Source organism: Synchiropus splendidus, chromosome 6, assembly GCF_027744825.2.
Source record: "Synchiropus splendidus isolate RoL2022-P1 chromosome 6, RoL_Sspl_1.0, whole genome shotgun sequence".
In the NCBI taxonomy this organism is placed as follows: Eukaryota; Metazoa; Chordata; class Actinopteri; order Syngnathiformes; family Callionymidae; genus Synchiropus; species Synchiropus splendidus.
In genome coordinates, this window is record NC_071339.1 from 6,198,534 (window position 1) to 6,224,381 (window position 25,848).

General features: G+C 43.1%; 1 protein-coding gene and 1 long non-coding RNA gene across 8 annotated transcripts in view; one reads left to right on the forward strand and one right to left on the reverse strand.

Moving 5' to 3' along the window:
• The first annotated feature begins 245 nt into the window (after positions 1-245).
• On the forward strand, positions 246-25,498 carry LOC128760612 (uncharacterized). The gene is made up of 3 exons (XR_008414852.1): positions 246-364; positions 425-507; positions 4,269-25,498. It is a non-coding gene; the product is annotated as an uncharacterized LOC128760612 (long non-coding RNA).
• LOC128760611 (band 4.1-like protein 1) overlaps positions 1,313-25,848 on the reverse strand; it is an 86,764-nt gene continuing 62,228 nt past the window's right edge. Inside the window, exons 5-25 of one of the 7 annotated variants that reach the window (XM_053868145.1) lie at positions 23,019-23,061; positions 22,858-22,933; positions 22,420-22,638; positions 21,800-21,887; positions 21,556-21,708; positions 19,912-20,009; positions 19,225-19,400; positions 18,580-18,800; positions 18,342-18,365; positions 17,172-17,207; positions 16,077-16,226; positions 13,724-13,810; positions 10,994-12,307; positions 9,239-9,289; positions 8,612-8,923; positions 8,213-8,341; positions 6,077-6,136; positions 5,912-6,007; positions 4,608-4,688; positions 4,427-4,543; positions 1,313-4,041 (exon numbers count right to left, since the gene is read on the reverse strand). In XM_053868145.1, the coding sequence (XP_053724120.1) occupies positions 4,036-4,041; positions 4,427-4,543; positions 4,608-4,688; positions 5,912-6,007; positions 6,077-6,136; positions 8,213-8,341; positions 8,612-8,923; positions 9,239-9,289; positions 10,994-12,307; positions 13,724-13,810; positions 16,077-16,226; positions 17,172-17,207; positions 18,342-18,365; positions 18,580-18,800; positions 19,225-19,400; positions 19,912-20,009; positions 21,556-21,708; positions 21,800-21,887; positions 22,420-22,638; positions 22,858-22,933; positions 23,019-23,061 (3,537 nt within the window). In that variant the 3' untranslated portion in view covers positions 1,313-4,035. Of the gene's footprint in view, positions 4,042-4,426; positions 4,544-4,607; positions 4,689-5,911; positions 6,008-6,076; positions 6,137-8,212; positions 8,342-8,611; positions 8,924-9,238; positions 9,290-10,993; positions 12,308-13,723; positions 13,811-16,076; positions 16,227-17,165; positions 17,208-18,341; positions 18,366-18,579; positions 18,801-19,224; positions 19,401-19,911; positions 20,010-21,555; positions 21,709-21,799; positions 21,888-22,419; positions 22,639-22,857; positions 22,934-23,018; positions 23,062-25,848 lie in introns of all 7 variants that reach the window. The other 6 variants (XM_053868143.1, XM_053868144.1, XM_053868146.1 and 3 more) reach the window with 6 other exon arrangements.

Below are 25,848 nucleotides of genomic sequence, written 5' to 3' on the forward strand. Positions count from 1 at the left end.
AAGCTCTCTGTGTCATTTGAATTCTGCTCATTCCAGAGGCTTTTTAAATATTATGCAAACAAAAAAAGGTTAGTAATAATAATAATAATAACAATATAATAATAATAAAACGTATTATTATTGTTGTTGTTGTTTTTGTTGTTGCCATTATTATTATTATTATTATTATGTCAAACAAAATGCATCGTTTAACCAAACAAACAAAAAAAGATCATCCCGGAACTATCAAGAGTCACCTGGTTTCAGGGGGAGGCAAAAGTAGACGCGCACAACACCACCGCAGATGAACAAGAGAGTAAGAAGAGAGAAAGAAGTATGAAATTTGGTTCTTGTTGCGACTGGACAGGAGTCTCACTTACAAACCGTGAGTGTTGCGGCCGGTTTTTCCCACACAGCTGTTCGCGTTGACGCGCCGTTCTGTCAGTTTCAGGAAACAAACTGGGGACAGTTCTGGTGTCAGTCACAGGTGCGGTTACCGGAAGTCGCCATGTTGGAGGCACTCGGCAGGTAAACTTAGCGCACGCGCTCAGTAATATTCCAAACAATTGCGAGTAAAATGGTTAATGAAAACAGCATGTGCGAATCGTTCAGTCCCTGAATTAAATTGCCTGCCCAAAGGGAAGAGCAATGCCACGAGTGTCTCACGAAAAGGCAAAAATCAGGTTCAAGGTAAAGAGAAATGTTTGAAGCCGTGGTTCTTAAATGAGTTTCTGATGTGATTTCTATTCATGCTTATGCCGATCATTCAGTTTTAATTCTTTGTTTCGTTAAAATTTGTAAATAAAATAAGTAATCCATAAATGGGTATCATTTCCATTTCAACGATGACGTGAAAGGTTAGAGGGACTGACGTTTTTTAACTGAATGTTGACTTGTACATTTCTGTTCTGTTGAATTTCTAGGGTTTCACCAGCTGGTTTTTATCCATTTAAATGATGCACCTCGCTCTGTTTCAGTTCAGGAAACAGTATTTCACATTTATACTTTTCCTTTATATATTATGTTTTCTTTTCTTGTATTGTTAGTGAATTGAAACGATTTGTTCCTCCATTCATCAAATGTATCTTTCAAATAGATTGCGCATTTATCCATTTGAAAACAGTTCCTTAAGTTACCTACTAAAACGTCCTCGATAGCTCCTAAGTCTCACAAACCGGTTTGATTTACTTGGCGAACGATCAGAAGTCGAATGTATGTACTGCAGCATGTGCATATAGTGTGACCCACTAGATGGCGCTCAAGGCCCTTCAGCCGCGACATGCGAGTTTCAGGCTCGGCCACACGGTGGCGCCAATTCACAACAACCACAATCCGCCATTATTATTGAAAAGCCCTTTATTATATATATATATATAGTGAATCAGGTATATTTGAAATAATTCAAGCCACACAAACAGAAACTGCTTATTTAAGTGAAAACATTCTTTTTGTTGACTCAGAGACAGCGTTTGAATCATATCAAGACATTTATTTATGCAGTTATGTAATGTTTTCCATTTTGTCTGGAAAAAAAATACAGCAAAAACACACCACCAAGTTACCAGGGGGAATCGCGGGGCTGAAAGGCAGCGAGGGAATGAAGGTCAGAGCCACGGTGGTTATTGAATGGCCTATTACAAACCGCTTTTATTCGTGTTTTCATGACCGTCCGCCTTCAGATCAGACGCACAGGCAGTGATCATAAGGCACCCGATCATCTTCAATCTTCTGCCGTCACTTCTTTCAACGTCTAAGTCAAGTTTTCACACAGAATGGCACACAGAATGATGGATATTTAGATATAAATAGAAGCCTTCTACGTGTTTTATTCACTGTATGATACACATTTGTCCTGATGCTTCTGTATCCTACACGTGAGTTTCCAGCATCAGCAACAGTCCAGTGTCGTACGACCAGTTTAAATAAACAGTAGCAAAAGTATAGAAGTTCACACACGCACACACACACACACACACGTGAGTGTAGGATTAATCAAAGAAGACAAAAAGCTGATTCGACTTCCTGTTCCTGTTGCATGATGGTTCACAGTTTCTCCCATTAAAGGGCGCTTCATGAGAATCTTAGCTGCTTATTGCCAAATTTACTGCTCACTTCTCCGTAGCAGAAAGACAGCGAATGTGAGTCTAGCACACAAGTGGCGTGAAGTGGAAAGCCGACGTAGTCCAGAGGGCAGTTGAAGTTTGGAGGGCCCCGGCAAATGTGAGTCACTTAAGAGAGACGGTGCACACAAAACCTCACTGCTTGACCAAGATCATTTCTGCTTGACACTGATGTAACCCAAAAGTTTGCTCCATCTCCAATTACTTTATTTTTTTAATCCCAGATTTAAAATATTACAGTTGCCCTCTATTTTTCTCTGTTGAGCTGTTGCCTTGCCTGGTTCATATCTAGTTCTTACATTTCAGTTGAAGCTCAACATCCTAACCTCCATCTTGTTGCTGCCTGACTACGACCACTTCACGCTTGTTTTATTCTCACCCTGGCAGTACTCGCATAGCCACGACCTCCAAATGATATTAAAGCGATTTAAGTCTGACTGCATGTGAGTACAGTTTTAACAAGTCTATTCTATTGCATCTAAATACATACAGTTAGCTCTATGAAGTACAGTACTTGCGCTACACTCAGAGTCCACTAGATGACGCTCTTTGAATGGTTATTCGATGAACCTTCATTTGACCCAGTTCCACTAAACTTAACGTTGTTGTGACCCTTAAATCCTTTCGCAGGGACTTTGTCGGCGGGTTATATTGACTACGTTTGTTGTTGCACAGTGTGTTGCTCAGCAGTTTCATAGCTTATCTTTTCTTTTCTTTTGTCTTACTGCCTGACCTCTCTCTATCTCATCCTTACCTCTAAAACTATCAAAAAGTGATTTGGCACTGTGATTTGTCGTGCCCTTATATACATTTGATTCATTTTTGTTGGCCCCTTTCAATTGTTACTGATCACTGCAGAATTGACATGTTTCTAGTCAGGTGGTCATAATACAATGGCTGAGGGATTTAAGGGAAAAGTAGGAGCCTGTTTGGTTCAATTCCCTTCAACCTCCTCCCTGAAAACTATGACAAAACTGTTGAGGGGACTTGTCAAAACGATCTAAGCAGAGCTTTAAAAACAAGATCTTGTTTGACAGAGTTACTCAGTCATTTCCCAGTTTGAGTTCAATCTTGAGTAAACCTAAAATATTCATGTCTTCAGTTGTGACTGTTTGGCTAACATCAAGTGAACATATACGTATAGACATCATGTTTATATAATTTCATCTTTGTCTCAGCCACACACATCCCTGTTCCCACTTAGCAGCAGTTTCCCGACTTCCCCAAAGTGTTTCAGATTATAAATGGACATCTCCAAAAGTAGAAGTAAGATAGATAGTAGAAGTAAATAAACTATGCTACTCGTGAACACGGGGGGGAAATAAGGGGCTTAGATTTCTTAAAATCACACAAATAACTTACACTCTGTTTCAATTTCAGCAAATTAAATTAACCATGTGTACAAACCCTGTGACCAGCAGATACAGTTTAAAAGAAATCCTATATCGGGAACCAACAGAACCTTCTTTAGGCTGAAGCGTGTGTCTGCTCGCCTTCCAGTGCAGTGTTCTCATGCCCTATCTTAAATGACTCATGCAGATTATCATCCTCTGGTTTTATACAGATGGGATTAACAGGCAAACACTGGACATAAATTAGGTTCTCTACAGATAAAAATGTAAAAAGCGCAGAGTCGTCGACGATCAGTAGGTGGCAGCGTTGAGCCGAAAGCAGCCTTCTCCCCCAAATCGTCTCCTCTTTGTCTCCACTGTCCTTTTTAAATGACACATTAGTTTCTGATGAGTGACCCCCAACATTCAAGCGTCAACACTCCAGCGTCAAAAAAAGAACGAGAGGTCGGGGGTCAAGGCCAGTGGAACAGTCTGCTCGCGGGTGCGTATGTACACAGTGGGAGTGGGCGGTCCTATAGTCAGTTTCAGTACAGCAGGAGGGGGGTCACCAAAGGGGGCCCACAGGTCTGAGCCACCGTGAATGATCAGCACTGCAACAAGAGAGAAACGCTGTGTTTCTACAGTTCAATCTGCCATCCTCAACTCGTCCTCATAACAAAAACTAGAATGAAAAAAATAAGTTCTTAATTGTAAAAGAGTTCTGTCTGGAGTACATCACAGAAATACCTTTTTTTTTTTTTTTTAATACATTTAGCTCGCTTGAAGAACTCATTCATTTTTCATGCTATCGCTACTGACACTGAAGTGTCTTGACCAGTTTCAGAGAAATCCTCCGATTCAGCAATGACAGTGATGGAGATAAAAGGATCAGCGCTGGCAGTCCCATTCATAATTCAGACAAACCGGTAAATAATTAAGAGAAACCACAAGTTTTAAATCACTTTCGCTGTCTGAGCCCGCGGTCCGCTGACTCACCTGTGCTCGGTGCTGCAGCTCCTCACTGGGCGACTCCGTTTCCCTGATGACTACAGCTTTTGTCACCAGCATGTCTGGGTGCTGTTGCTTGGCCTCCTGGATCGCCATGGCGAGAGCCTGCGGACGTGAGCGCGTCAGTACGGAGTGTGATCATCCCAAGTGCTCAATCTCAGGTTCTCACCTGATGCTGGTCCACGTCTTCGTCGCCGGTGATTATGATCCGCTTCTCAATTCGGGTCTCTGAGTAGCCTCCCTTAACTGTCTGAGGAGCAGGGAGGAAGAGTATTTTTGGAGTTACGCGCAATCGAAACAAGTGCTTCACTAGGAAACCTGCTGCAACGTAAACAAGGGTGAGAAGACCTTCTACGTTTTGTCTCCAGAGTCACATGGAAGTAGATTTATTAAAGTATTATATGGTGTTAATACGCTCAAAATGTCAGTCTGAATATAGTTGTCTGTTTTAAAATGGATCAGAGTCTGAGCTGGTCATGTGACAAGATGACATCTCTTCCAACCAGGTTTCATTGAAATATACATAACATTCTGTCACCATAGTTACAAGGAAGTTTATTCCTTTTAGTGATGTGACTGTTTGCAGTTCCTGGCAACATAGGTAACCCACAACGCCATGGGGAGGGGTCATATGAGAGATCTGCCGAATGATCCTGTCAAACCTATTGATCGACAACACAGGACGTTTGGCCAATCACAATGCTTGAAATGCCAGGTAAACGTGCAAGTGGAGGGAAAAAATTACCAAATAAATATCGACCTTCAGATGAATATATTTCCCCTGTATTTTTTCTTCTTCATGAATGTAGTGTAGATTTAGCCTTCCCCTCACACACTAGCTCAGAAGTTGCGATCAATACTTCCCACGAATGTAGCAGTGTGCTGTTACTTTTTCAGAAAAACATTCAGGTCGACTTTGGAAAAGATGCTCCAATGTCCTTCAAACTAAAATGCTTGTTCCATCATTGACTGATTTTTTTTTTTTATTGTGTAGTTCTTTTCAAAATGTGAAAGTATCTATTCCCTGTCCACTGTGTAGCCCTGATTATTTGCAGTTTTATTAAGTCAGGTTTTCCGTCAGAGCATGACCTACGACCTGCAGCCGTACAAGTCAGTCAATAGTCCCTGGCTCCAAATAGAACACTACTCTGCCAACACAGTTTTCCATGTTGACAAACATAGAACTTCCATGGTGAAGGTGAAGGAAGGTCTCTTCTTTCTGCAGTTGCAATACTTCACAAGATTTAGTCTTCATGTACTGTAAATGCTCCGTTCATGGAATTTTGCCTCCTGTATTTATTTAATGTTAAATATTGGTATTTTAATAATATAAATCATTTTCTACATTTAAATTAAACTGCATAAACATTGTCTTTTCTAAGCTTCACACAGACCTCCAAATCCAGTTCTCATAACTATAATGTTTGCAGCAAATGTGTCCATTGGCGACGTAGCAGTCAGGGCGGCTAGTACCTTGGTGACTTGCGTCGTGGTGGCCGACGTGACGCTCTCTGCCGTGATGGTCAGCGGGGAGACAACTGAATCTCTCCCTGATGTGCTGCCTTTTATCTGAAGAGTAGCCATTAAACCTTGTCAACCTTAGTGCTCACACACAGACACAAACACTCAGAGACTCACAGGAGATCCGTTCTCCTTGATAGCAGCCGGAGCCTCCCGAGGACTGACCGCTCCGAAGTTCTGAAACAGAGAAGAATCCCGATACTTCAGTCACTCGCCACTTTATTAATGTCAGGCGAGACACGACTGGTGCTTCTCTTTTCTACTATCTTTGCAGAAAGTGACAAAAATCAGACTACTTAACAGAGATATTTAATTTTTTAAGAAGCATTCAGGCAGGGACCTCTATGATTGAATGAGATCATTCAAAGTCTCTGAATCTGAGGAAATAATTAGGATGGCAGAGGCAGACTTTTTACTTTATTACCAATATGACCGTTCAGCGGCTGATATTCAGGAATCATTCACAAGGGTTATTGCTGAATTAAATACAGACCATTCACTGGCGCGCTCTGTCTATTTCTGCCTTTCATTGCTGCTGCTTATGACCTGGTTGAATCAAAAGGAGCTGAATTTTTGCCATTAGTGAGCGAGATGTAAGAGAGATAAGGCTGGACTTAATGAGCTTTCACTCGCTCACTCCGTCTGAGGCAGCAGATTAAAAGCGACATCTTGTGGATATTAAAGGCAGAAATCTGCCAAAGCATCAAGATTGTCATCACCATTTCCACCATTTCTTAAAACAGACTTGCAGGAGAACTTTGAATTTGGGAGATGTTTGTCCTTGTTACTGCAGTTTTGTTTGTCGCTTTATAAACATGGTGAGGTTAAATTCTTCATTTCAGTCCCGGGCAGCAGAAGCATGAGTCCCTCTGCTGGTAGAACCCAGTACTGAACTCTTTGTCTACCTTTATTTGCAATATGACGTCATCCCTTACTGCGCACACACACACACACACACATTTGTATTGCCATCCCTGTGGGGAGACTGTGAGGTGTCTCATTGCCGTAATGCTTTCCCCAGCCTCGCACCCTTCACGTAACCCTCCAAAACACATCGCTCACCATGACTCTGAACCAAACTGAAACCTGATTTTAATGACCCACTTATTTTGAAGTCTTCATCCTCAAATTGAGGTTTGGAGACATACGGTCCCCACGAGGATAGTGTGTTGTCAGGAATTTGTCCCCACAAGGCAGCAAAAACGCACGCATACTCCTGTCTTCCTATCTTAGTGAGGACCGTCATTGACATAACCCTATCCCTAGCGTCTTCCCCTAAATCTAACCATCTAAAGCAAACAGCTATAGTGTAGTTTTAACCCTCAAACTGAGGCTTGACAAAGCGAGAACCAGCCAAAATGTCTTCACTTTGCAAAATATGTTTTCACTCTGTTGATTAAAAACTCATACAGGTTCTCACAAAGAGATGTACACACACACACACAGATGAAACCCATCCAATCCTCCCACACCACGATGATCCGCAGCGCTCGTGTTTGAACTCAGACAAGTCACTAGTGGGATCAGACGGCTCATCATGAGCGATGACTGCCATTCCCACCTGATTTCATCATCACCAGTCTCTGCGTTCCCTCTGACTCTCATTAGTCTCCTACACAGCGAGGGGATCAGGGATGAGAATTGATAAGATTTGAACTATTCCGATTCCATTATCGATACTGCTGCATGATTCGGTTCCTTGGCGATTCTCTTATCGATTCCTCAGTGGGAAAAAATGGAAGAGAAACAGGTCGACTTGTATCAATAGATTTGGTTATCATTCGAAAACAAAACACTTAAACTAATACGTAACAATTGACGGTTTTTTAAGTTTTATTCATTGGTTAACTGTGTCGCACAACGGTTTAAAACATCAATGTATGTACCTCATTTTGTATGTCTGCTGATCGTGCATCAATTGTCCTATTTGTATAACAATTTAAACGTGACCGGCGTGTGTTGCTGTTCAAAATTAAAACAGTAAAAGGTATACACTGGTTCATAAATACATTTTTATAGCCCATGATTTGGGCTGGAGATGGGCTAGTGAGGCTTCAAGAGACAGTGTCTTTGCAGTTGAATGAAATGTTTATCATTTTCTAACCTCAGGAGCCGCCTACAGAGGTCTGAAAGTGTTTGTCCACTAGAATGATCCACAGAGTTGAGATCGACAATTTGACTAAACTGTCGATTTAGTTTCCAAAGACGACTGTCTCTCCCATCATCTAGCAGACTGTAGTAAGATATAGTTACCTGAGGAGAGACGTTCATGATGTTGCTGTGCACTTCTGAGCCGTTGGCGCGAGCCTCTGTCCTGCTGTCAGCTCTCTTTAGCATCTGGGCCATGGCCACAGCGCTGGGGTCTCGCCTCGCCACAGGAGGCTAAGTGACACGGACAGACACAGTGGTTAAGGTCGGAACTTTGCCACTGCAACAATCCAAGAATCATGCATGGCGTTAATGAAGGAAACCAATGAAATGAACGGAAACACAAAATCTTTTATTGGTTATTGAAAGCCGATGGTGATGACAACAAATACAAAAAAAAACGACAATACATAAAATGCTGGACCTATAGTGGCTTGTAACATGGGAAGTCAAAAGACACACATGTCCGTGTAACAGTGGTGGTCAGGCAGGACGATGTGCTACCTCCATGGAAAGCTTCTCTTCGACAGAGTATCTTTCTCGGGAGCCCATCAGACGAGATGAGTAGAACCTGGACGTCTCCTCAAAGTCCTCCCGGCCCACTTCAGGCTCTTTGGGGAAGTCCATGCAGGGGTGGAGGTCAGTGATGACGGTGAAGTCCACCTCGGCTTCCAGGCTGGACGTGGAGCTCACAGTCATGCTGGAGCATTTTCGCTCAATCCCGAGGTGAGGTTCTCTCATGGAGGCAACAGAGTCACGCTCTTGCTCTTCCTCAGAGGCGACACCGGGCTGAGCTCTCCTCTCACTCAACTCCTTCTACAGAACACAGGGGCAGTTGGAGGTCACAGGGATGATGATGATGAATGATGGTGGCAAGGATAAAAAAGGGTGGAAACACTGAACAAAACCCTGGGTAGACAATGGACGGAAATAATAACATCTTCAACCGTGTAATTCCTGTCAACGTAAGTGATTCTCTGAATTTAACTCTTTAAACTAACTTATTTTTTCCCTTAATTAAGGAAACAAATATACAAGAAATGTTTAAGTGTGTAAAAAAAATGATGCTGCAAGGGGAGAACAAAAGTAAAAGTGACTGGACTGGTGTGCATATAGAAACAAGTCAGAAACCTTAAAGTCTGTGAAAGGCTCTTCATAGACTGAAGGAGCAGAGACAGGCTCCTGCAGAGGAAAGGCAGAATCTAAAGTTAGTTCAACACATGTCGACCAGAATGACTCTGACAAAACGTTCCCATTTTGAGATTAATTGTACAATAACTCCTCAACCCATGTTTTGGGAAGATATGCAGGGCCACACCAGCTGTAGCTCCATATTGCCAGTGATAAAAGCATAAATAACACAACAAAGCAGGCAGTGAACAATGACCAAAGCAAACAGGGATGCACTGAAAAGTACGGCCTCGAAACACAAGCTGTTTTTCACTGTAGTTTCACAACATTTTTAATGTTCTGAATGTCGTGATCTGGAATTTTTTGATGCATTGAGATGAACATCTGTTCTAGACCAAATGCCTTAAAGGGTCATACAGGGATTTGGAAGCTGCAATCGACCTGCCTTTTAGCAGGTCACCTTGGCTACGATGTAAGTGCTCACCCCGCATGTCACCTTGTGACAGAGTTGTACGCTCCTGCTGTGTTTTGATGATGTCACTGATATCAAACAGCTTATCAGATTGAGCACCTGTTCGCATCACTTTGATCAGATCCACCAATGCACAAGTGATGTAAAGATAGTGTGGTCTTATCCTGGTCTTAACTAGAGTTCATCTCCTACCGCTTAGCATCGCGGACGGCAGATCAACACACAGTTTTCAGAGTGAATAATGGCGTACTGTACATAACAGAGAATATTTTTAGCATCCAAACATCTCATCAAAACTGAGTACCTTCAACTAGCATTCGATTTTTTTCATTAAATTATCAGTGCATCCCTAAAGCCAAGCTCACCAGAATTTGGCAGAAGCAGAACAAAGAGTCATGCAGACACAATGCTTCAACAAAATGGCGTCAAAATAAATCCGTTGACTGTCCAATAACAGGTGTCAGAGTGTGTTTCAAATCCCGTCAAGTGACTGTCAAGTCCACGACTCCACGTTTGGACGCAAAACGCAATTTCAAACACCTCTTCACCCGCCTGTGTAATCTGTGATATGCGAGCGCTGGGCTCGGATGAGAAGGTGGGAAGCGATGAAAGCTGTCATGTCAATTCGCCTCCAAATCCTTTTCATTCGGCTGCCAAATCCGCACGAGCCCCTAATGATGGCAACAGTGAAATGAAAGCAGCAAAACTGAACGAGTCAGGCTGAGCTGTGGTGTCATCAGCAGCTTAGACGACACTAGGACTCCAGCGATCTATCGGCTTCACATCCAGAAAAGCTCACCACCATTAACTTATTCTTTTAATCTTTCATCTGAAGAAATGCAGTTTGTTCTTGCTTGTGAAAGACGTGAATAGTTTCTTGGACATCATTGCCAAGACTGACTGCTTTGCTTTCAGGATGCTGACGGATATTGAGAGTCGTCTCCATCCATCGATTCTAATCTAATGGGAATGAGTGACCTTCCCCTCCGATTCAGGAGTAGAAGCTGTGTCACTAGTTCCACGTGCAGTCATGATTTGTATCGTAAAATTGTAAAGTCAAACAGATGATGGCGGCTATGGTTTTCGTTTTATTCAATCAGACTTGAATTCTTGAAATTGCGTATGCAAGCACCAGAAGATGGACAGAAATATGTTGAGGCGCTGCTCTTCACAAACATCAACTATGGATGCTTCAATGTACTTAAAAGAAAAGGGGATGGACATATATGACATGCAAGTCGGTCTGAGGCTCATGCCATGTTTTTGTTCCAATGACGAGTTACCGAGAGTCTCTTCTTGGCTGCATCGAGGCTCCTCTCCTTGCCCACATTCCGACTGTTCCGAAGTATGAGCCCAGACTCCCTGGCCTTCTGAGTCTTCACGGGTGGAGCAGGGGGCGCCATTTTGGGAAGTACTGTAGCCTTGGAAGTAAACTGCTGACTCTCAACAGCACCCCAAGCAGACGGGTGGCTGTCGTGATGATCTTGCTTAGTGCTGCTTTCCACTCCCGGGTGGAATGTGGAGACTTCGGTCCAGTTTGCGTCTGACGATCCATCGGGGGAGCCCACTGACCAGCGGTACTCTCTTCTCATGCCCCGTACTGGCTCGTCCTGTCCTGCTCTTTCCCTTTCCTTCTCCTCTTTGCACGCGATGCTCTTTGATCGCTCCGGCTTCAGAGGGACAATGCGTGTGATTTCTGACTGGTGGCTGCCTGACAGCCGATGGAGTGACGTCCTCTGCCCTCTCTCGCCCAGGAATCCCTCAATATCCTCTCCTCCAGAGCTACTGATCTTCCTCTCATGAGTCCTGACCTGTCGCAGCTTAACCTCTGCCAGCTCCTTGTTGTCAATGAGGCCCTTTCCTCTTATCTTCATCACACACTCGGCTTTACCACTTCCTATTGACTTCTCTAACCTTCCGGGCCCATTCACTGAACCTGCTTCCAATTCTGCAGACCCCGCATGACTCACTTTCCAGTCGTCAACCTCGGTATTCTGACCGCAGACATCAGATATTTTTATTGCTGATATTTCCTCATATTTGCTGACTCTGGACGTGTGATCCTTGCCCGACTCCTGCTCCTCTTTCATCAACTCCCCGACCGATGATTCACAAGGTTTTCCAGATTTACAAGGTTTCTCTGTGCTGTTTTCCGAGTCTGAGTTTTCATCCGCGGTGGAATCGCTGCCACTTTTTCTGAGCTCCGCAGGGTTTCCCACATTTAAGCTCTGCGGTCGCCTCTTTTTTCTCGGCTTGGAGCGGTGCTTCATCTGCTGCGAGAGATCTGAGCCGCCAGATGGCATACTTTGAAATTTGTCAGTATTCTCAGACAATTGATTAACAAAATGACTTCTGTTCGCCAGCCAAGGCTCAGAGAATTCGTCTGCCTCTCTGGTAGGTTGCGTCGATGGAAATTCATCACTATAGCCTTTGGTTTCTTTCCTATCGGACCCTGTTGCCTCCATGTGAATCATCTTGACTACATCTACGTCTTTTTCTTTCTCTTTTTTCTCCCACAAGGAATCTATGATGTTCTGGTCTTTGGCCTTCCAGTCATGGTCTTCTTGTTTTTCAATTAATACCCACTCTTCAGAGCCCTACATGTTGGTATAGATTCACACAATTAGACACCCTGCTGGATGGATCTGGCCCACAGCGTTTACATGGACAGCAATGCACTGTAGTTTTGAGGATAAAGGTCTTCATCAAAAGTGATGAAGGAAAGCACATTTGGCAAGAAAACAATGACGCTGTTGCGATACCAATTGAGTATGTGTGCACATCTGTTTAGCAGTCTGTGAAAGTGCAGAACATTTACAAGGTATTATTAATATATCATTTGGATTTGACTTTCCGTCTTCTTCTTTCTTTTGACATTTTCTACATCTCAAATAAAATGCACCCAGATTTTCTTCTGCTTGCCTAATGTGACATTTCTTCAAGTGGATTTTTCTTTTAAGCAAAAACAAAAGTGTGTTATTCAGTCATGTGGGTCCAAACTCAGAACAGCAGGAACCACAAAAAAATCTAACAGAAGCCAGAATAATGTGTTCTTAAAATAAGTAATCGTGTTTACACTATTTCAAAATAAGCTCTTTGTGAGGAAAGAGAAAGAGAAGAAAAACCAGGAAGAACTTAATCAGTTCAGAGCTGGAGGTTAGCAACTGCTGCATTTAGCAAGATTACATTGTTACATTTGGCTCTCTGTAGCCATTTGCCATGATAATTGGTGTGATTTGGCACTGGTGCAACAATGTCGCACTTTCAGACATGACTCAAAAGTTTGTTTTGAAATCCTGTGGCTGCTGGGAATGTTAGATAGCATCGTCTATTCCTTGTGTGATGCACCGTGACATATAGTAAAGCTATTATTCTGCCCAATTGGAAGGCAGAGAGGTGAGAACAGGCAGGGTTTAAGGTCTCACCATGGATGGAGGCCATGTTGTTGGCGAGTGTTCCCTTTTTTAGACAGTCTGGTTCGTTGTAACAAGACATGGTTGGATAAACACATACTTTAAATAGGAATAGGAAATACATCGTACTCGCAGTAGAGCAAAAGAAATATGTATGTGACTAGCTATTGACTGCAAAACAAAAATATAGTGAATTCCATCTCACCCCGGTCTATAATCCGATGTTCCACACCCACTTCTCAGCTTATAGTCGTTGGTATTCACTGTTAGTCTCACCGATATCAAACCCTTTCGATCCTCACCCTTATCAGGTTCATCTTCAGATGCTGCCCGCTCTTTCAGTTACGTATCTCTACACTCAGTGACCTACGTTGCCTCTGCATGTACAAACATGTTTTGGACTCTCGTATTGTTGACCCTTTCTGTCAGTTACCACAACTCGATCCAGGTGAAATGCATTGCAAAATGCGGTACAAGTTACTGCTAAAAACACATTGTTTTTTTTCCATTGCTGTTCATGTGAACGTAGACATGCAGTAGAAAACTGAACTTCAGCATGCTATCAAACTAGACTAATGAAAAAGGTAAGAAAAGTTCCACCTCTGGGGAAGTCACCAAGCTCTTCTGGATGAGACCCTCAACCGAGAGGCTACTAGCAGGCTCCTTTCCTGCCGCTTGGCCCCCCAACTGGCCGAAACAAGAAGGTCAGAATGGGTTGAAAGGAGAGGAAGGAAGATTTTAGAGATGGAATAAGGCAGGAAAGCCCGACAAGATTCATGGGATATCTATGTAGAGAAGGCAGAAGGACTTGAGAAGCATACATTCTCAGTTCAGTCCCCAACAGGCGATGGACGGGCGGTGTGTGTGTGTGTGTGTGTGTGTGTGTGTGTGTGTGTGTGTGTGTGTGTGTGTGTGTGTGTGTGTGTGTGTGTGTGTGTGTGTGTGTGTGTGTGTGTGTGTGTGTGTGTGTGTGTGTGTGTGTGTGTGTGTGTGTGTGTGTGTGTGTGTGTGTGTGTGTGTGTGTGTGTGTCATGCAGTGTTTCAATGTTTCATTTCTGTATTGTTATAGTTGTCCTCAGTTGTGTTGCTCAACCCTGCTTACACACATGCATCTAAGTAAGTGTAAAATTACAACTGTATTGACAAAAAAATCCAAGTTATGATGCCACATTGGAAGTTGAGGACCAGCAGCTTATTGATCAACTGAGGGTCAATTTGCGGACCGACATTTGAATTCATCTGATAAAATAAGGACTATTGTTCCCATTTAAGGCCGATGGGATTTTGATCAAACACTACCTATTGGAAACCGACGACATCACCAGAAGCTACGTAGCCACAAAAATAATGGTGGCTGTTATCAACAGTCATTACAGGGATTTTAGACTTTTCCTCCAGGCAAAGATCAAAACCTTTTCTCTTATCAGCCACGAGCACCCTCAACAACCCCAACAGATTCAAAGGGGTAATAGCGAATTTACAGACACCTGACAGTTTTCTTTCGTTTTCAATTGCAATGTCAGGAATAAAACCTGAAGTGAAGTAAAATATTGACACGGTACGACAGTCATTCGTCATCCAAGCTCTTCCAACTCAAAAATATGCTTGCATGTTAAAAGCTTAGCAGCAGCATTTCCCTTGATGGCTGCGTGTGCTTGATGTGCGAGATAGCAGGAACTGGGTTACTCTGACATATTCAGCTGGAGAAAACACTGTTGTCTGAGAGCGGGGAAAAAGAACAGCAAGGTTGTGGGAGTGTGGTGCTTATATCACAGTTAGTCATGGTCTTTAGATAATGACAGGACAACGCCACTTGCTGTCTTTTGTGTGTCGCCGTCTGTGTTTTACAGCATTTCTGGGGGCAGCAGATGAAGCTATCAAGCCCATAATTACAGTGCTGTGTGAGGTGACACATGGGTCGAACGGAGATCTTCACCAAATTAAAACATCATTCAGCTTGAGAGTGTGGTGCGCGGGTTCACTAAAAATATTGCCTTGATAACAGTGAGGCAGACTCAGCCGAGGCTGACCTTTAACACGCAATCTGTACATCATTTTTCTGGGCAGAAATTCAAGACATAGTTGGTGCAGAAGGCTTTTGGTTTCTCTCTGATTTATTAAGACGCTGTGGCCCTTTTGGCACCAATAGGCAGTGACCTCAAATTGCCGATATCAGTGGTAGAGAGTGTGATGCGGCGGGGATAACAATCGTTCATCTATTTTGGAGATCTGGTGCTACATCTTCAGTGGCCAGGTGGAGAAGGAGCAAAGCCAAGTGGCAAAGCTCTGGATTTACAGAAGAATCTATTCAGTCAGGTGCTTCAGGTCGTGACCGAAAGAATAGGGGGTTTAGTCGGGATGCATACTGGACATGGGGCAGACCCGAGACATGTGATGTCTCTCGATCAGGCTTTAAGCTTGGATTTTGAGACAAGGTGTTCCAGTGGTGTGTTGTCCAGCTCTTCCATACCGCGTCAACCCATCAAATGTGAGAGTTGAGACTCGCACGATGCGGGTAGCTGCGAGATTGCAAAGACCTGGGTCCACAAAGGCATGAGAATCGCCGAATTTTGATCAAATTCAGCAACACTACCGAGCAAGCAACAGCCATCGCGGGAACAAGGAACGATTTGAGCACTATACATGTGCAGAAACTTAGAGCGCCCAATTTTTCCTGTTTTTTCAGTTTTGACACCTCCTGTAGCTAAAAGGTGAAGAGCAAAAGTCTGGGTTTGCTCAGACGGCATCCTGTCCTTCTGGCAGAGTAGGACATGCTAGAGAGGCGCCCCCTCTACTGGAAACCTACAATGATCCCAGAAGGGAATTGAAGCAAGTATATCGTAGCAGGACGATTCTAAATGTAAAAATTGGCTCACTTTACATGGAAGTCATTGGATTTGTCACATCAACCACAGCGGGGTACAGAAACACACAATCCCCAACATGGACTCACAGCTTTCTTCTCCGGCGTGCCGGTCGGCGAGGTTGCTGACAGGCGCTTTTCACGGTTCATCAGCTTGCTGTTGGGTTCCCTCAGGGCTCGTTTCAGCTCGTTGATACTGGCCTGGTGTTTCAGCAACACATCCTGAGACTTATCCAGGAACTGGAGGGGGAGAAGAAACGGGAGAAATAGCATTCGTTTATTAACTGGCCATCAACGGCGTTTCAAATCGGTGATCGTGTTCGCACATCCACGCGCGGGTTTGCATGACGGGACGGACGGTGAAGAATAACTGAACAGGATTTAGCCGCACAAAGGTTCAAATTTGGATATGTTATCTTGCACGATATAATCATTGAAAACTAAAACAATGAGAAGACAAACAAGCCAAACAAAGTGGGGTGAAATGCCAATAATATCAGTGCTAAATACCCAAATCCATGTGAAACAATTCCTGTCAGATGTCATTTTTAGCAAGATATGAGGATCATTCACGATCAAAGGTCATTTAAGATTTTAAATCTGGATGTTAAAATCATTGTCTTCAATGAATTTGTGTGTTTTTGTAACGTATCTGGTGAACATTTTGACACATCTGTCCATTAATTCAAACAAATTTGGCTATGAGTAGTGGTAAATATAATTAAAGTCAAGCAACCCATTTTTCCTTCATACAGTTGCATCATAAGGTTTGCAGCAGCTAAAAAAAGAACACAATATAAGAGTTGCAGAGCAACAACCTGGAAACAGTTGTAGTTTTTTTTTCTTAGCTTGTTTAATGGGGATTTTGACCGTACCAATTCATAACAGTGGCATCCCTCATCATTTTACTCAGTTTGCCTATTGTGTGTCTCTGATATAGATGGAATTTTAAAGACCCACAAATGTATCAGAATTATGCTAAAGCTAAAGTTAAAAGCACTGACGCAATCCGACAAAAAGTGTTATCACATTACGGAACAAAATGCAGCTCAATATTTCACATTTCTGCGACGGCTCAAAGTAAACACAAGACAGAAGATTGGATGATGCAAAAGGGATGTAAATCCATGCTGAACCCACAGAGATGAACAGACACAGCAAGAAGCACAACATCCAAACCTGCACCTCCTGTTTGTGCCGAGGAGTGGCCTCCTGGTCCAACTGATAGTTTGGGAGAGGAGCATGGGCAGGCATGAGGGGGTCAGAGGTGAAGAGTGCAGGATCAGACAGTGCAGAAGGTGCTTGTCACCATGCCAAAAGTGTGGGTGATGTTATACAACAGAAACTTATAGGCGGAAAGTTAAGGTTCACCAACTTCATGGTTTTTCAGTTTTTGACAAAATGTCAACTTTTATATTCCAATTTGGATTTACTTTATACCTATTTTTGTGCCAGTCACTTGTATTCCAAAGGGTTGTTTGTGACTGCCATCAAGTATAGTAGTACACTAATATTTATACTACATTTACAAATGTCATGATTGATTGACTTCAGGTTTGAGCTGTACACAGACACTAAAATTGTGGTGAGATGAAGAAAACGGATTAAAAAAAAAAAAAAAACAAGAATTTGAAGGAAGCATAGGTTCGTCCCTATTTGGCCTGAGCTACAATAATACGCTTTAGAAATTAACCTGGGAAACTAAAGCCTCACACCTAGACTCGACTTTGAGTCTTACTATCAAGTTTGTTTTACCATTGCGTCACACAGCACTTGCGAGAGCCAAAAACACAACCCCTTACTTCAAAACTGTATTCATATCCCACTTCAAATCCCACTTTGACATCTGCAGTCAATTTTTTTTAATCAAATCTGGTCAGTACATTCTCAAATATCGAGTGGCAAGCGGACTGTAGCGCCCCAACAGTGCGCACTGGTCTGACACGGCACCATGAGTGAAGCTCATTGTATCGATTATATTTGGTACAGTACATAGAAAGTGGCATCACAAGTGAAGTAATATTGAGAGTTCCGCACGTGTCTTAGTGCCGACCACTCAATACCAATATTGACAAGTCATGATCACGTCATTTTGAAAGTGTCGTCTCGCTAACACAAATCAACCCTTTACTAAGTAGCTGCTATTCTTGCCCATGTGTTTGGTTGCTTTTTTCAGAAGTATAAAAAAAGAAAACTTGAGTTTGATTATAACTCGCAAAATATTCTCACAAATGTTTTCCACCAAAAGCATATTCGTATTTTCCCACAGACATACAGAGCTCAAACAAGCAGAGAGCGGTCGGCATGTTGATGAAAACATGTTGAAATGCGTGGAAGCAGACAGACAGCAAATACCTCCTGTGGTGACTCAGTCTCCTCCTTTGTGCAAGCCAGTTAAAGAGGAAAAGAGGATGTTAGGAAAAGATGACTGGCGCTTAAGTTAATGGAGCTGCTTTGAACAGAGGTGCTGTGAGGACACTACTGGAGTAATCAAACAAAGCAGCTGGTTACACCACACGCAACAAAGCCAAAGTGACTCCACCACCCTGCAGGACAAAGTTAGCTTCTTTAACTTTTCCAAACTTTCTTGTACCATGATTTCCTTCTTCTTGCTTGGAGAGACGTTTCCATCGTTCTCCCCTTCGTTCTCCGTCTCCTGCTCCTTGTCCTCTTCATCCTGCTCCATGCTGGGCTCCAGTTCGGTGTCCTGCTCGTCCATAGAGGGGCTGCGGAGACGCCGCTGGCCACCGATGCTATGGTGAGAGAGACCGTCGTGGTTCTCACACATGGACGATACAGGCCGAGAGAACTCTGCTGAAAAAAGGGATACGGTTGTCATATAGGCATTCCAGGTACGCAATTCACGAATGTTTGTTTTTGGCCACCAGTCCAAGGGTGTAATCTCAAACTGTCGTAGTACTGGGTCTCCAGCCCGAACAGACTTGCAAAGGGAATTCTAGAATCCTGAATCCCTGAATCCTTCTTGTTTAAGAGGGCATCCAACTGCGATCATCCTAGCATGGTAGTCTGGGGGCACACAACCCTCTACAGTGTGTCGGACCCAAAAAGGACGACCTCAAGCTTTGGCTCAAAAGAACAGAGACAAGGAGCAGAAATCCAGGACTTTGTCTTGCGTGATAGGTCATTTAAGAGGTTCTGGGTTTGATATTGGCAGCAGTATTGATACAAATATCAGTCATGTATGGACAAGGTGGATGTTTATCAGCAGTGCACTCACCTCCATCCAAACTTCTCGACATCAGGAACCTCTTACTGGTGGATCGTTCAAAGTGCGGAGCAGGACGATCTATTAGGGCACTAGCCTGTCGGGTTTGAGCTTGCGTCCTTCCACTGTACCGGAACTTGGAACCCATCACCAAGAAGCCTTTAGGGGGAGGTTCTGGGGACACCAATCTAAGAGTGGGGAAGACGAAAATAATTGGTTCTGATACAGAAAGTCGTCGTGACTCCACACAGAAAGACCTTGCGGTTAAGTAGCTGTATCATGCTCTTCACGCTGCTTGTTAATGAAATTGTCACCAGTAAATCCGTGGTGGCCCTGAATGTGAAGCCTCACTTACTGATGAAAGGAACCCCGAGAGGGAGATGACACTGCGACCAACAAGTGCACTTTTGTGCAACATTTTATTTTTTTCTGAGTGGCTCTGATAAAAGTGGGCCAGTCCTTTGTACTTTAGTCAGACATGCATGAAACGACCTTCACAAGGTCACTTGTAGTTTATTGTTCATTCTTAGGCGGCGTGTATTCACAGTGTAAATCTCATGCTTAAATTTCTCAGGACAAAAGCAATTTAAAGGCGCAGACAAAACACTCTGGTGACCTGTGTGTGTTGCTCACACTAGAAAAGCCTGGTTTCCTCTCTTGTTTCACAAAGCGTAGTTGTCTTCACATAGATGCAGTTACCTGAAAAAGGTGTGATGCTCGATGCAGACCTTCCAAAGCCTCTTGGCGGCTCTGTGGTTGGGGAGCTTAAATCCAATCGTGCTTTCAAACTGCTCATACTAGAGGGAGAAGCAGGAGGTAGAAATTACATTTTTGTAAAGGAAAAAAAAAAACAGATTGCTCTCGAGCAGGAGTTCCACTAAAATGTCTGAAAATTGGCCGCGTCACAGACACAGCGTGTCACTTGACTGGTTCTGACCCAGACAGTTGATCACACTGAAACACAGCGAGGCCAAAAACTGCAGCACTTCACAATCGCAACAGGGCCAGACCCCGACGGTGCTGGAGGAGTTAAGTTGAGCATTTGACAGTTTTTGTCTCTCTCCACTTCCCCAAACCTCCCAGCTGACACAAAAATTCACACCTTCTTTTCAATGTCTAGAAACTAGATGCATGACATCATCATTTGGTTCACATTTGAGGGACCATCATTACCTTGGTTCATGCTTTACAATAGAAAATTGAATCTTGTTGTGAATCCATTCTGAGTACTGATACTGGATCAGAACTCTTCTCACCTGCAAATGTGTGTGAATTTACGATAAAAAACTATTCAAATGACCAACCATATAACAATATTTTTACTCCAGAAACTTAAATTGAAAGCTTGAAAAACTACTCAAAACCGATTATTTGGGTGAGTTGTTATCTAAACAAGCTACACACTAGCTGTGGGGAAAAAAGACACTTAACACGAGCTGTCAGGTTTTATAACCAGAGTCTTTCATTCAGTTAACTCCTGCGAGCAAATTGAATGTGTAGCTTTGATAACGGCGGAGAAGAAAGGACCACTGATGTGTGTAATTGGTTTGCAGATAGAACCGGCGTCGAACAAGAGGTTAAGAATGGCTTTGATTAGGGAAAGAAATGTAGATAGCCTTTCGCCATTAGCTTATTATCTTATTGGTGGTAAAATATTCGATTTGCGGCTTCATTCTCTCTGTTATCCGCCCAAGGTTGGATATGTGCTATTAAACACCGGCACATTTTCTGACCTTTCATGAGCTGGAGCATTTCCTGAAAGTGTGCGGGGATCCGTGGAGACACTTTTTTTTGATGGATTGTTAAACAGAATTTCATTGTTCAACATCATTTCCCTTTGGTGTTAGAGCTTGGTGAACGGACGTTTTGTAGATTAAATGTGCCTTTCTGAAAAGAGTCAGATCTTACGCCGGAATGTATATTCTAAAATAATAATGGCACGAATAATCGTGGCGAAGTCGAAGAAGAATTTTCGCAAATGGCTGCCTAGTTCTTTTCTTGCATCAGGACCTGCTGGTGATATTTCAGCTTTACCCTGAAACATCAAGATGGTTATTTCCTCCACAAGGAGAAGCATCTAACATGGACATGATATTCCACCCTTTTCCAACTGAGAACCATGGTCTCAAAGGCTGATACCTATCCTCGCACACTGGACAACATACAGTTACAAGTACAAATTAAACGGTGATAATGTTCTCTAAAACTAAAACCAACGTGAACAAAACACGATAGTTTCTGTCATGTGAGTGAGCAGTGTCAGGTCACAATTATCCGGGATGGATGAAACGGAGTTATCCGCATTGAAACATAGAATGTCGGTGTAAATAAAAAGTGTTGTACCTCTCCCGGTCGTATTTTGATGTAGAAGTTGCTCCTCTTGTAGGAAATCTTGAGTATTTTCGGCCAAGCGAAGCGGTTGATCCTCAACCTATCACGGTAAATCAAAAGGCCATTGGCGCAGACGCCAAGCATTATTTCAATTCCTTCAGAGTCCTGCAGGCGGTGAAAGAGAGGAAAATAAACTGAAGAAATTGCTGAAACATTTAACTGGAAAATTTGATTTTTAAAGGACGGCAAGGGCTACCTTAGCATGATGAAGGTCTACGCCATACATGGACAATTTCTTAGCGTTCTCCAAAAAGTTCATTTCAGCCTCTGCCGGAGTCATTCCCCTGCAGGCACAACAGCAGTTAACCTTTGTTTGTGCAAGTCCTTAGTCATCCAAGTCGACATGTCTAAAGATTAAGGACAGTGAAAATAAGTATCTAATATCTTAAAGAAGATGGCACCACAGATACAGCTATGTTGGTGAAGATGGGACGTATTTGGGTGAAAACAAACTCAACTCATACTAAACATTGTTTTTGTGTTCTTGTATGAAAAGACAGAACACTTTAGTTGGGTCGCTACTCCATCTCTGGGCTACTGGAAGCCATTTTAGGACACAAAAATGTTGCCACAGGGCATGACAACAATAGAAACCCTCTTCCTTTTTGAGATTTAAATTGATACAGCGTCTATCGCAGGGTGAAAACTGGGGGTAAATTGTTTGGAACGCTGGCAGGACTCCACAACAGATGCTGCAGTCATACGATGACATCCATCATGGAATACTTTGGGAATACCCATCGGCTGGAGATAATTCCAGAGGGGTGAAGTGATAGATGACAGAATGATTTAAAACAGCAGCACAGACGCAAGTACTTGTAGTTTCGATGGAGCTCCATCACTCTCTCCTCCAGCTCACGAGTCTGATTGGGGGCAAAGTGGAAATCGCTGACGTAATCGGCAGCGTGCTCATCCTGGTCATAGTCGCCCAGTTCGGCTTGTACGGTGTAAGAGCCCAGCAGGGCGTGAGTGACGAATGAGCAGGGCAGACGGCCTGACAGCATGTCATCCCTCAGCTGCAGACACAGGTAGTATCTGTCAGACGAAACAAAACGAGAAAAGAGAAGAATGTTGGCAGTCAAAGGACGCTGAGTCGCACAAGTTCCGACAAGCAGTAAATCTGTCGCAGTTAGTGGCATTCCAAGGCTGATCCGAGGGTAGCAGCTGGGGATCACGCTTGCGTTGACGTATGCCATGTAAACTGCTGCAGTGGTTTACGTAAAGCAGAGGATTCCAGATGCAGCTGTAATCTACCTGGTGATGTCTTCTGTAAGCTGGGACGGGTCAGGAGGATAGAACTTGACAGCAAAGGCAAAGTTCCATGGAGAGTCTGATGGAAAGACGAAAGGATGGTCTTTAAAATTAATATTGAAAGTCGGCATTAATCTGGGTAATTTCTTGGCTTTGACACTCACTGCGCATCTGCTTCTTGATCTCCTTGGAGGGGTCCAACCAGTTCTGAAAGACAGAAGGGAGAAGTCCTCAGGGGACAGCCTGGTGTCACGCGCATCCTGGTGCCACGTCTTCAATCTAATTTCCATCAGTGTTCATAATGGCACGCTCTCCAGATGGTGCAACTCAAATGTACTCCACAGCAGCTCAAAGAGAGGGGATTGAATTAAAGCACCTTGCTTGTGTCACTGTTGAATGTTCAAGGTGTCCATGGTTAACTACAGTAACATGTAAGCACTGCGCTAGTTGTCACACTGACTCGGGTCGGGAACCTCATGGTTAGATTTTGATTCTATAGGTTGCGATTCAATTCATTTATTCTCGCGCAAATTCTTTAATGCAAATTCAAAAGCAGAAAAACACAAATAATGAGAGAAATCAGAAAAGAAAATTTACACAATAATCTATATGCACATATGTAGTACAGAAGTGTCAGACACAACAGTTCTGTATGAACACAGAAAAACTAAAGTTCTTTTTTTATGATACTATGTTGTTGGGGGATCATGCAGCGGGTGGACTGAAGCTCCCTGGTGGGAGTTTGTGATCTCCGATTGCTTTTCTAGTTCTCACTTCAATTCTCATGTAATAGAATACAATTTTCAAATCTGAAAATTGCTGAGCTGAAGCAAGCTCCCCGAGACTGCGGTAGAAAACCTGGCAACCCACTCCACCAGTGACAGAGGCACGGCGCTGTCACCTCAGCGTTTCGTCTGATAACCAAGTGGGAGCAGTTCATCACCAGTCAAAGATTATTTGGACTGTCCCATCCATGTCTCACTTGTTAGCTCTTCAATTTGACCCCTTTCCCCATCACCTGTGGTGTCAAGTATCAAGTACGGTACCGCTCTGCCGTCGACTTTCAAATGTGATTCTACATACAGTGTTGAACTTTGAAAATGTATCCACTTTGATTACCATCAACTGAGCCATCTATTGAGCCTCTATATTAAACCGGAAACCAAAAATGGAAGCCCTGTATGTCTGAGTTTTAGGGTTGTGGGAGCCTCTCAATACAGTGAACAGGACTGGGTTCATACATTTTTTTCCATGTGCTGCAGTGCTTTGTTCCTTTCACTTTATTAAAGTTAACTCCATCAAATGTGCATCAATAAACGTCGCAACTAGTTGATATTTTCAAGTACGTATATGTGAGGTTTGGACCATTACACTATGTAGACAGGCGGACAATAGCAGAAGACATTTGAGATAGACACTCTGTGACACTGACGTAGTAATAATTCAACAGTCACACTTCATAAAACTTCTTTTAATCAATCCTTTCATTGTTATGGATTACATTTCCCTGCCTTGCCTGTCTCGCTCCTGCTCCCTGTGGTTTCGACTCATTGCCTCATGTGTTTTCTCAAAATATCCTTTCATTTTCGACACTGATGAAAGTGCAGTGTCCGCTGAAATCCATCTCAGTAAAACAGAGTCCAATACGGCAAATGAATAATACATTCGTCATAGATCAAAGGGCATGTGTATTAGGAGAGTGCCGTGCTCGTTTTTCCAAGTGTTTTTCAAACACACATTTGCATGCTTATTGCTGCGTATTACCATATAATATCCCCAAATATGACCAACTGCATTGCAATGATGGGACGGAGAAAACATTTCAAATAAATTTGAAAGGCATCAGACTGCAGACAGACATTCAAAAATGTATTATAATGCCATCAGCAGATACGTGTGTTGGCGTATAACTGCTATTAGATATCACGCTGTGTGGGCTCTTTGTTGTCAAAAGCCCTCACACATAATGGAACATAGATAATGGAACAATGGAGGCAGGTAAATGGAGGACCATGGGCTGCTGCCTCCATCGAGATTTCAGGAAAGGAAAAAGGGGATCAACATTTTCTAGAGCAAGTTATTGAAGAAGCTTAAGTCAGTAAAGGTCATAATGTTGATTTAAATGTTGCCAACCATGTGACCTGAAAAGGGTCTCTTATATGGAGCCTAAGTCTCTACCCCTCTCGGTTGGCATATTGGGGGGGATGTGGGGGGGGATCAAAGTTATTTCTCTATTTAAATGAGAAATAATGATGTTTCAACTACATACATCGTGTCGTTTGTCATTTCTGTGCTTGTGAAAACACAATTATTTGGGCTACAAGTCAAACATCGCATGTATTAGATCACAGCAGAATCCGACTGCTCCAACACTAAGCCAGATGCTAAAGGTACTAAACTGAGGTTGAAGCTTGCAAACATTAGCTGACATGGTTAAACACTGTGACCCTGTAGAGCGTCTCCCGCCTACTGGCTCTCACTCGACTGACTATCAAGTCAGAGTCCATGACAAGCATTGTAGTTGGCTACTACACATCACACAAAACCTAAAGTAACTTTTGATGCCGGAGGAAATGCAGCTCTCCCACTGCATTTGAATGTATCTTTCAAGTTCACTGACATCGTATGTGAGATCTGTGGCACATTTCAGGCTCGATCAGAAAGTAACTTTCATCTCTCCATTGACTACTGTTCATAGTTTTTGTTAACTTAGGTTCCATGAGGTGGAAGTAGATGGGCGAGACTTAGGCTCCTCGTTGGTTTCCTATGAATTGAAAAGTGTCTCCTGCTTGTTAGGTGGAGTCAGACACAAGCACGATGTGTGGTTGCAGGTCGGTGACTTCAACACGTGCACCTGCAGACACTGATCTCCAGGAGCGGTCAGATGCTTGGCGATGTTCTTCTGGTAGGGGTTCCCTTCTATCCAGCTCCACTTCAGGGAATCACTTGTGATCATGTTTAGAGGTGAAGTTGCACACACAGCTATAAATCACC